We start from the raw sequence: 12,042 nt of genomic DNA, 5'->3' as shown, positions 1-12,042 counted from the left end.
CTATCCTCTATCCATTTGGAACACAGGAGGAAATGCCAGTTTTAAGTGAAGAGCAGGGAATAGACATGTGGTGTAACCGCTCTAGAGTCTGCAGGCACCCATCAGTCTCCATGGCAATCTGCCTGTAGAAGTTTAGATTATGGTCTGTGCCACTTGCGCTTGTCAGGCAAAAAGCATCTTGACTTTTTAATCTTCAGGGGTTTTACTGATTGGGCACAAATATATTTTTTTGACTGAAAAGACTTTCTCATTCATTGTAAGGCTACCGTCCTCATACTTTTACCCTAACCATTTAATTCTATTTAATGAGCCAATGTTTCCCTCATGCCAGTTGGGCTATCGTTTGATAATGCCTCCCTCCACTAAGGAACTGGCAAGGTTTTAGGTAATTTTTAGTGGCATGGTTCCAGAGGTATCAGTCCAGCAGTGTGTGCACACATTTCACCTGTAGCATAGCAGCCCAGTTTCAGCGTATCATAATCGCAGGTCTGCGCAGTAATGCTGGGAGGAGATGTGGACGCACTCCATTGGGCCAGCAGCATTTGAGCGGTACTCTCTGCGCGCAGCTGCAGGTGCGCCGAGCCGCGCTAAAGAGGAGAAGTTGCGTAGGAGGCGGAGGGGAGCAGCCTCTCTTCATCTTACAGTCAAACGCGCTCTGTGATCCTTACAAGGCAGCTCAGCTGCTACTGATGTAACGGAGCAAAGCTGATGGAGAACCTGAATTATTTACCGGCCAAAGCCTCCACTCTCTTCAATACCCATCGTAGGCGACTGGCGGGATCGTGTGATACGTCTCTCCACATTTCCGCGTCTGGTAAATGGCTGGCCTCCGTGTCGTAACCTACCCGCGGATCTCCCGGTAGAAAAGCGACCTTATGCATTTTTCACGGGGCTCAGTGAAATCTTAATGCCACCTGCAAAAAATGGAAAAAGTAGAAATAAGCGTTTCTATGAGAGGATGTACGCCCGCTTGTCTAGTGCTGTTACGATTTTCATTTTCTGAGCAGTTGTGTGTGTAACGTGTACTCAATGATACCATAAAAAAGGACTACTATTTTTTATTTACTATCATTTTTGAGAGTCTTCCACTCCATCCTCTATACCTGGCTTAATATCTTCAAAGAATCAATAATTGAAAAGAATGTCAGTTCTTGTCAGCTTAAGGCATCAACATAGCCCTGAATGCCAGCTAATGTATACTGAGCAGTCATCTGCATCCCTTTGTTCCCCCATTTTATTTTATTTTTTCAAAGAAATAACTACCTGGGGTATCTTTTAGAGTTAGACTTGATGGTTTTATAACTGGCATTTAATTTTATTATTGTTATTATGATTATTATTGCTGTTTAGAATTATGGAACCTTTAATGACCACAGTGAGTCAGGACCTTGGTTTGACATCTCATGCAAAATACAGAGATAAGCTGGTTAAAGAAGCAGAGTGGATCTCTGTGGATTTAAATAAAGGAGTTCTTGTCCAGAGTCTTGACGGATGTCATCATTACCGGTGACGGGCTACTGTGGGTGAAGTCTTGGTGAAGGGTCGAAGCAGTAGATATCACGCTTGACTTGGCCAGCCTCTGCAATTAGATGGGTTTTAAAATGGGACAGCCAGAGAATTTGCACCCAGGCAGACCAGAACACCAGAGCACCAGCTTGTCTGCGCTCTCCTAAATTGGTGAGAGATGTTGCAATGATGAGGTGGGCCTGAAAACACAATTAGGCGATCCAAATTGGGGGAAAGGAGGCTGGGTTCCCAGCCAACCATGCCAACTGCATTGGCATGCAGTAGCTGGAAATGTGGCTAATTTAGCTGAGTTAAGTTAAACTGGGTTTGGATGTCATTTCTTTGAGAAAGGGGATTTCTATGCATGCACATTGGAAAAAAAATTGATGATGTGCACATTTGCAATCAGTAATACTGAAATTGTAACAAAATAACTACCCAAGCAAAAAATATTATACTGTAAGTATACTTTTTTTAATGTACATTTTTAATAAATATTCACTAATTTTGTATGAACTGTACAAATTGTGTGCAGTAACATGACAATCTATACAATTATATATTATATATTATATCAAAATAGCACATGAAGTAGAATGATATCATAACACAGATGAGATGCTATATTGAGTATAGAACTTGTCCATCCATTGCCGAACCTGTTTATAATAATACATATTTAATGTATATTTTCAAGAAGGATACTAAAATGCATGTACATTAATGAAATGAAAATATACTTTCTGTAAGTGTACTTTAAGAACTTTGTTTCCATCCCCAAAAGATGTACTACTATTACATTTTTTTCAAACACTTATTCAGGCTATATCCACTGTAGATCTCTGTTGCTATGTTTAATTATATTGTGGTTTTGCCTTGTTGTTGCAAAATATACTGTATAAAAATCATATTTTTAATACACTTAAGTATACTAATTTGTGGACATCCTTTACATTCATTTAATTTCTAAACAACATGTGCATTGATCCATTTTTATGCGACAAATTAAAGTCTGAATGTGGAGAAAAATAACTTTGTGTGGGTGGGTATGCTACCACAGATCTTCAATAACATCAGAACCTTTACATGTGTTCAGGTGTACATCTTAATTAACATTTAATTAGCATGCCTCCTCATTTGTCTCAACATTGTAGTTGCTCTACTTAAATGGGGAGTTCTTTTTTGATCTCTCGATTTCATAGAAATTTGATTTTTCATATGATTTCATAATTAATTCATATTTCATTGTGGCTTGCATCTTGCTTCTGTTGGATGATACACCGTATAGCCTCGTTTGCTCTTGAACATTTTCTGCATAGAGCAAGACATAATGGCTGTTTAAATTACAGATTAGTATTTATGTAATGTTAGATCCTCTAATTATTCCTGTAATTACTTTTGGCAAGTTTTACAGATCTGCTTATTGCACATACTCATTAAGCACAATGGCAATGACATCACTGTTATGAGTATACACTTGCCAAGATTTTATGTGCGCCCTCACTGTTAAGTATTGGCATTGTTACCGTCATGTTTATTTAAAATCTGCAGTCATGCTTCAGTTGCATATTGCTGGGAATGCTACCTCTGATTCTGTTGGCGGCTGGCGGTGTGGCACATGTTAAAGTGCTGATGCTTCTGATTGGCTGGAATATGTACACAACATTCTGAAATGCAGATGCACCGTTCCATAACCCCGGGGATCCTACGTGTAACATGTAATTGGCTCCTGCCAGGATACTGCTCAAGGCAAAGAGAGAAAAAAAACTCTTCCTGCACGGCAGACATTTTGACAATATATCTGTAAGATGTTGCAAACAGACTTGGACCATGTTTAAAGACACTCAGAGACTGTGATGTTTGATGTAGTGGAGGTTTATTCTGTTGCATTCAAAACATACTGCCTTCATACGCATTCACTAACTCACACACATTTTTAATTTAACACTGAGACATGATCAGCCCTTGAACATCTTGCCTATCGAATCGGTGAAGCTAATGTTTTTACACATATTTTCCCCTCTGGAAAACATCAAAGGAATGATATCAAGAGAGTAGAAAAAGCTAAATTATGGCAAAAATGTAGTATGTAATTGATGTTGACACATAGAAATAGTCATAATATCCATGGACTTGGTGGGCCCTATTTTAACAACCAAATGCTAGCCGAAGGTGCTTGTCTCCCACGTTCTTTGTGTCTTTCATTCAAGTAGCTTACATTGATTAACTCCATACAGGTGCAATGTCTAGCCAACAGTGGGCTGCATATCTGAACACAGTTTGCATATCATCGTCAAATTGAAATAAACAAAATATTTCTCACATCTCTGTTGTGTGTTGAAACACACAAAATTTACCAGCCAGAATTTAGTTTTATCCAGCCAAAAATATTTACAAAAATATTACGAAGTTAGAGGTCAGAGTGTAATATGGAAAGCTCCAGGGCACTATGCTATGGCAACATACCTAAAAGATGTGCAGAGAGGGGTGCACACAACCATGAGAGTACCTCAACACGGCACAGAACAGCAAACCTGAGCATTCACATGCAGTGGCATGTTTAAGTACATGTTTAATATTGCAGTGAACAGAGCACATGCTATTAAGAGCCATAGATACTGGCCCGACAGGACTCCAGTTGTTACCTGTTTCACTCCACCAGTACCAAAACTTGTGTACAGTCTACAACAATCTGCGGGTACTATACAATCTCACAGTCATGCTAATGCTAAGTGAATGAGTGTGTGTCTTTGCATAGAAATCTCCTTCTTCTGTGCCCTTACACACCTCTCTGCCCTGTAATTTCAGAAAATTAGGCTTCTGTCAGTGTGCCACAACTCAACAGCAGAGTGAGGATCATACTCTGATATGTCATTATAACGTCAGTTTTGCAAAAACTTCCTGTTTTTTCCGTCTTAATTTTCTTTTTTTGGAGGCTTAACTCCTTCAATGTGTTACCACATGTGTAAGGCTAGATGCTAAAAATGAACTACGCGTCACACGAGTGAGGATTGATGGAGTGTAACTGATGAAAAATTCAAGAGAGAAACTGCAATGTCAAACAGCCAACGACAGGCCTGTTATATCTGTGAGTGGGTGCAGTGGACAGTGAGGGTCATATCATCATTCCCACATCATCTCAGCCCCATAAACATAGCGGTTAAAGTCAAACGGTTTCAGAAAAAGATACCAGCCCGCTTGGCAGGAGACCTCAATTTATTCATCCACCAAAGACCAAACTTTTTACCCACATTCAGCGCTTGGCGGGAGTTCATTTCTGACCCTGGTTTTGTGAGGCGCATTCATAACAACATCACAGTAAACCTGGTCTGAGTTGGTTTAAAATGCAAACGCTTTACTGACCACCAAACTTAACACAGCGACAGATGTTTCCAATGACATGCCCCCTATCGTGGCGCCAAACCCATCTTGATTCCAACGGGTTTACTGCTGACCACGAAGCTACCAAACCTGGCACAGGCAAAAAATATTCCATTTGTGCGAGATGAAACTAGCCATTCCATTTGCGCCCAGGTGCGTTTACGGTTACATTGTCACAAAACTACAGCCCCATAGTCGCTTTTGCAAGATGTAATGTAACAGCAGTACAATGTGCTGATGTATCATTGCAGTCGCCCTTGTTGAAATTCTGTTTCACTGTGTGATGGGGGATGGAATTATTACTGGACAGCAGGTGCGAATGTGCAGTAATCTCATGTCTGTTGCTAACCATGCCTCCGTACGCACAGGTGAGCGATGGAAGTCTGACGGTGATGTCGATCAGCCGGGAGGACAGAGGGGCTTACACCTGCCGGGCCTACAGCGTGCAGGGAGAGGCTGTCCACACCACACGCCTGCTTGTCCAAGGTAAGCGCGCCAACTGTGTGCGTCCACGCGTGTGTGTACTTGATCCTGCAATGGGCCGTATTGACTGCGCTCACAACACATCGGAAACGGACAAGCGATTTCCACAGGGGAACAAGGACAACTGGAGAGCACGGAATTAATGGAGCAAATTCTAGACCAAATCAATTCCCAGGCTGTTTTGAGTTTTAACATTCATGTTCAGTCTCTTGTACCAGACGTCAATCAGAGTAGAACACGCAGGTACGCCCCCTAATGTACTGCACTGTGCTGTATCCTTTCTCCTGGGGATCACTCTAAACTCCAGGCAAATGAAAAATCCAGAAAAGGATCATCTCGAGCACATCTCCACCATTGGATTTTTCTCCCAGCCTAGTCCTGTCCATACACTGCTCACAGCTGATTTACTAATATGATCCACACTTTCCTGTGAAGCTTCTGAGAGGCCAGATCTGGCAGCTGGCTACACCGGCACACGTGTACACACACACACACACACACACACACACGCACACACACATACACACACACACACACACACACACACACACACACACACACACACACACACACACACACACACACACACACACACACACACGCACAATCACTCTCTTTCACCTGTTTTGAAGTTTTCATTAATACAATGATCATGCTGTTCAAACCTCATTTTCTCATTCAATATTCATGAACACTACCAAAAATAACAGGTAATTCATTAATAATTGATAGTAGTATGTCATGCCTGAAAGTGTAAGTTTGTGTAGATCTGTTTGCAGTGTGATTATTTATGCAGAAAACTATTCTCATGCAGTGCCTTGAGAAGAAAAATAAGTCTGGTTCAATTACTTGAATGTAGTCTTGGGAGCCGTAGACTATTAAAATATCTGTTTAATCAAATTCCACATCTCAGACAATCATAACGATGTAATATGTACACATTGGTTTTTTTTTAAAATACATTTGTAATTACAGTTCTTAATCATTTTTAAAAAATTGCAATGTGACATTTTTTTGTGCAAGACTCACTATTTTTGACAATATGCCACACCCTGACCCCACCCTCCTCTGTTTGACTTAGGGAATTAGAAATTTAAGAGAATGGGACCAGGGCATGTATTTGAGCACAGAACTCCAGTTCTGGAGGCCCGTAGTGTATGCTGGCTTTTGGGGTGTTCTCAGCACCAGTGGTTCATTTAAGTCATTGATTGGCTTGGAAATCCACACACCTTGTTTTCAAGGCCTGTCTCTCATATTCCCTCTTTCTCTCCCTTTTACTTTTCTCCTCTCTCTGTATCTGAGCTTTTTTTTTCTCTTCGTTTTCCCCTCCTCCTCTCCCAGAATGCATATTGAGAGAGCATTTCATGCACCATTAGTGTAAAGTCAGGCGGGGAGGAATCGGCTCCTTGATTAAAATCCGTGACGGTGATCCCCCCTGCGCCGTGACCGAGCCGCGCCGTCTGGCTTAAGTAACGGCGAGCATCTGGAACACGGCCCCCCCCCCCCCCCCCCCCCCCCCCCCCCCTCCGGCACAGGCGCCCGTATAACCGGCGAGTCGCCCGGGGGGGACGGCGCGGGGCCAGGAGATTAACCGGCGCCGCTCGCCCGCACTTCATCACCCGGCGAACGGGAGCGCCGCGTCCATCTGGGCCGCCGCGCTCCCAGAAGCCCCCGCTGCTTTACGAGCACCCAGACGTCTGCTCAGACGGCGGCGAGGGGAACGCTGACTCATTCCCCGCTCCCTTCCCCCGGGCGGGGGGGGAGCGAGATCGCCTCTTACGCTTGTTACGGTCTCACAATTTCCTCTAATCTAACTTGGCTGCCAGTGCCGGGTTGTTTATGGCTGCTGACTGAGTCACCTTACTTTAAAGGTCGCCTGCGGTCTGTTCTCTGGCAAAACATTTAGGAAGTTCCAAACACACAGACCACAAAAACACATTAACACTGGCCAGAAAACAATCAGTATTTCTGTATTTCCGATAATAATACCAATGACAAACTGGCTCTTCTTGTCGGTATCACTGAACATGTACCTCATAGAACTGCCCATACACTTTGCTGCCTTTTATGTGATCTGATCCATCATGCTTCTTGGAGCTTTGTCTGAAAATACGGACTCTCCTTCCGGTGTTGGTTTTCTTCCGCAGAAAGCTCTGCTTTGAGTAAAGCAGGATGGCTCTTCTTTTGTAGTGATCTCAACAAAACTTGGTGCCACAGGGGACAGTGGGAACAGAGAAAAGCCATTACACAGCTGGAGAAACATGAAGTTGGAGTCTTGCATTGGCTTGGGTGAAGCCTGAAACGGGGGAAGGGTTCATTTCACATAAGCAAACGTTATGTAATACACTACAGTACACGCAGTACAAAGGAAACATGCTTCTTTTGTTTCCCTGCACTGCACCCTCAAGAAAAAGGCCGTTGCCGGGCATGCTCATGGCATGTTCTCTATATGCGCAAATCTGCTCCTTGTACAACATGTTGTAACATAAACAGAAAAGATGTACGTGGTGCATCTGTCCGAACTTCACAAGGCTCTTTTCAGACCCAGCTCAGCTGATACTTTTATGTAGAAGTTATGGAATATTAGTGTATATTATGTTCACCATGATTTGTTGGTAGAAATATTATAATCACAATTTGGTGATTAGCCCAGTCATACTTAGGGAGGCACCACCAGTGTTGAACGCTGTTGTGATCACAAACATTTAAAATTTGTGTGCTCATTATTAATTCATAATGAACGCCTGCCACAACAAATGGCAGCGGGACCGAGTGGCCTCTCACGTTGCAGACACAATCATTTCAGACCCAAGCTATCTGTGCAGCGATGTGCCCCGTGATCCGGATCGGATTTTGACCCACAGTGCCGACTGGGAGACCCAGTTCCATCAGTACAGCTTGTGCAAACATCGGTCAGAAAAAACTTTCCTGTGAGAATTTCGTTTTGTTATTTGTGATGAGAAAAACTTGGGTGATCAATCAATTATGTTCATAATGTAGCACTTTTTTTTCAAAAGATGATGATCTGTTAGAACTGTCTCTACCTAGCCCACCCCCCCAAATGATTCACGGCCTGTCTATCGTGGACTCTTTGATGCCTTTGTGACCTGTTTCCATGACTTTAAATGACTTTTGACTCTTTACTTTTTATTTTCTTCCAGGACCACCATTTATTGTGTCGCCACCGGAGAACATAACAGTAAACATATCCCAGGATGCATTCTTCACCTGCCAAGCTGAGGCGTATCCTGGCAACCTGACATATACCTGGTTCTGGGAGGAAGATAATGTCTACTTCAAGAAGTAAAGTTATGATCGGGTTCATTACTGTACCATTCTCACTGTCTGAGCTCTGTGATTATAGGTTTGTGACACATGCTTAGGGTGTAGTCTGTGCAGTACTGAATGTTGCTTATAGCATGCTCTGCTGCTATTTCATGGTGAGCGAATGACCTCTTAAATTAAATTTGTGTGAAGTTGGTTGACAGTTATGTATATATAGGTGAATGCGTCGCTAATTCATTTTTATTGCGCAGGATAGGTCCTGAGAAGTCTGCTCATCTCAGCACTGCAATGTTTCTGTTGGTTGTATTTGTCATTCTACATTTCTTTATTCCTAGTTTCTCTGTTTGTTGACGCCTTATGACATCACAACTGATCTTACATTAGAGTAGAAAAACAGACAGTCATGCTTAATGGCATCCCAATCATGTGATCATGTCACCCTGGGACATGCTTTCTCCGAATGTTGTCATGGCAACGGCACACTGTAAGCATATGTATTCAGTTCAACAAATTACAGTCAAAGATCTTGGTGAAGGAAAATGCTTAGTGTGTCAGCCATTTGTGACCTTTAATTTGGCGTAATGACCACAAGTTATATTTCAAGCATCCTCATTCCCGCAATGCATTTAGACACAAAGCAGCACAGCAGCATAGCTCAGAATGAAAGTGTTGTGAGCTTGGTAACCCCAAAATGAGCCCTTATGTTAATTATGAATCCTGCATGCTGTCTATGGAAAAATAATTGTAGATGTGCAATGTGGCTGAATGCACCCTGCATGGAAGGCAGGCATTAGATGTGTCCGTGAAGAGCTAAATGCGCGCCTGAAAACAGGCTTGTCACAGGTGCACAGGAGAAACAAAAACTTAAGTGAATAAAGAGAACTCCTGCACACTGTGTGATGTTTGCCAAAAAAACATTTATTGATTGCAGCGTTTCTGTCACATAGAGCTTTGTCAATGCAAGTATCATCTCTTTACAGCATTAGATGTGACTCACATTATTTAGTGTTTGAATGAATAAGCACAGGCTGGTTGGATCCTGTCTGTTTTTTTCTCCATTTTTTATTCCGGTCTGGCGGAATTGTAGCCCTCTTTTTCACTACTCTTGGCCACTGGTGATGTGAAAAGACATTCCGTATCATCCTCGTATCAATTCTGTCAAATTCTCTCTCCCATGTGCAGTAGGTCACAGTGTATCACTGAGTGCATCATTTAAACAAGTCCAAGGTCACTGGGGGTAAGGGAAGGGGGGGATAAGGAGAGGGGGAGAGATGCATTCTGGGGTTCATCTGACAGCACTTCCACATATGTTGGCTTATTTGAATTCAAAAAGCGTAAATGTTGCTGTGTTTGCTCTTGCTGTGAAGTAGCCATGCATTTCCAAGGTTCCAGGAAATGTTTTTACAGCCATGGGGGAGTTTGTTATACTGGAACTGTAGAAATATTATAGTCTTTTCTTTCTGTTTGATAGACATGCCCTTTAAGGGCTACAAATCTTTTAAGCCCTGTTTCCCTCAATAATTACACAAATCTTGTGGATGGGCTGATATCGTAGTGGACAGGGGATGTCCCATCCAGATGGTGTGCAGATCAGTACCTCCCAACAGCATGTTGCCACCACCACCACATGACTCTCTCAAACATGACCTCTGCTCTGACATGTCCTTTGCGTAGCTTTGTTTTTTCTCCGATGGCACGGGCCTCACAAGGCTGACATATTCACTTACTGTATGAGTCTGGAAAACTGTTGTGGGTTGAACAGTGCAGAAGTTCAGGTTCCGACCTGTTGGCAGACTTGTTTTTACAGTAGTTGTAGAATTCTCAGTTGGGCTGGGTCCTGTTGCCAACCACAGGGTCCTGTGCCTGCAGGGCAGGGCCAAGGTCCACTGTGGTGCAAATACTGCAGGTTTTCTGTCCATGACAAGGATAACTTGTGACATGGTGCTTGTGTGATCACACGCTTGGCTAAAGCTGATTATAAAGAAAGTGTAGCCTTGAGGTATTCCAGAGCTCCTCGTGCGTGACCTATAGACTCCAGAGAGAAGTTCTTCTCTCTGTCTACAGTATTTTCCAGGCTTCCCTGACATGTGGAAACAGTGTGAGGAGGGTACAATTGTAGCTGCAAAAGTTGCTGTGGCGCCATTTTGTCAGAGAAGGCATTTTCAGTTGTCGAGACTTGAGAGAGCTCGCTTATCTGTAATGTACAGTTATAATTTCACTTTTTTCACACCAGTTTGTTTCACTGGTTTTCTAAACCATACATAAATCAAAATTGAATAGCACCAAGTGTTCACAAAATGTAAGTAGGTTACCCCTTAAAATGGTCACACAACTTTTTTTTTTTACCTAATTGAAGCTTACAGTTAATTAAGAGAGAGAAATAAACCCAAAGGAAAGAGTTCATTTGGTTGTACTCAGCTCACAGTAAGTACATTCTATAAATGCTTGGTATTTCTTACTTAACGCTGTCCCTGGGGTTTAGCGTTCTCATTGAGCGACTCTAGGTTCTGTTTTAAATGGAAGTTTCCCTTCAGATCATCGATTTTTGAGGAAAAAATAGAGAAAACAACATCCTATAAATACAGCTAGTAGATAATCTCAAAAATAACACACATTATTCAAATTCATGTATTCTTGTACTAATCTAGCACCACACCATTTCCTCATGCACTGTACTAATCCAGAACCACACCATCCTCACATATGCCCTAGCAAACCAGAACCACGATGTCCTTGCATATACAGTACTTTGATATAATGCAGTTTTTATACTAATCTGGAAGTTTACACACCACAGCCCAGTACAGTACACTGGTTCTTTGATATCACATTAGTCTTCCCCATGATTTTCATCTGAAGTACCTTGCTGAGGTGATGAAGATGTGCTTTGAGCTGTATCTGTATGCACCATCTGCTGAAGTCAGAGAAACATTACTTCCCCTAGGTCCTCCATTGATTACATGCTGGTCTGCATCAAGCAGTTCATGCTTACACTTTCCCCCTGGACATTTCAGAGAAGTTGGGCCGACCCCCGCTGAAATGCGGGAGATGTTCATTGACTACAGTATGTCAGCCGAGTTCATAATGAAAAGAAACTTCGTAGTTTCACGTCAGCATATGCTGTGCATCACATGCTGTAGATCAAATCGTTCTGTGAGGCCATTTTGGTGCATTTCAGAAAGATGGGACAGTTACTTCTCTGTGCTGCCATTTTAACACTTTCTTTTTAGCCCTTGTGTTGGTTCCATAGTGTAAGCAACTAATTAATAGCTACATAGCATCACTGTGACCATTTTCCATTGTCCACCTTTGACAACTGAATACTTGCCTTCCCTGTCCATGTTCAGTTTGCTAATGTTTGCACTATCTTTATTTTCTACCCATCTA

At 42.4% G+C, this 12,042-nt stretch overlaps 1 protein-coding gene across 7 annotated transcripts in view; it reads left to right on the top strand.

The window, feature by feature from the left end:
- Nucleotides 1-12,042, top strand: part of igsf9bb (immunoglobulin superfamily, member 9Bb) — a 134,285-nt gene that overhangs the window by 71,349 nt on the left and 50,894 nt on the right. For all 7 annotated transcript variants that reach the window (XM_035433321.1, XM_035433318.1, XM_035433320.1 and 4 more), the window contains exons 5-6: nucleotides 5,256-5,373; nucleotides 8,532-8,673. In XM_035433321.1, the coding sequence (XP_035289212.1) occupies nucleotides 5,256-5,373; nucleotides 8,532-8,673 (260 nt within the window). The remainder of the gene's footprint in view (nucleotides 1-5,255; nucleotides 5,374-8,531; nucleotides 8,674-12,042) is intronic.

Source organism: Anguilla anguilla, chromosome 9 (genome assembly GCF_013347855.1).
Source record: "Anguilla anguilla isolate fAngAng1 chromosome 9, fAngAng1.pri, whole genome shotgun sequence".
Taxonomy (NCBI): domain Eukaryota; kingdom Metazoa; phylum Chordata; class Actinopteri; order Anguilliformes; family Anguillidae; genus Anguilla; species Anguilla anguilla.
The sequence above is the reverse complement of the archived record's forward strand: the minus strand, read 5'-3'. Positions and strand labels throughout refer to the sequence as shown.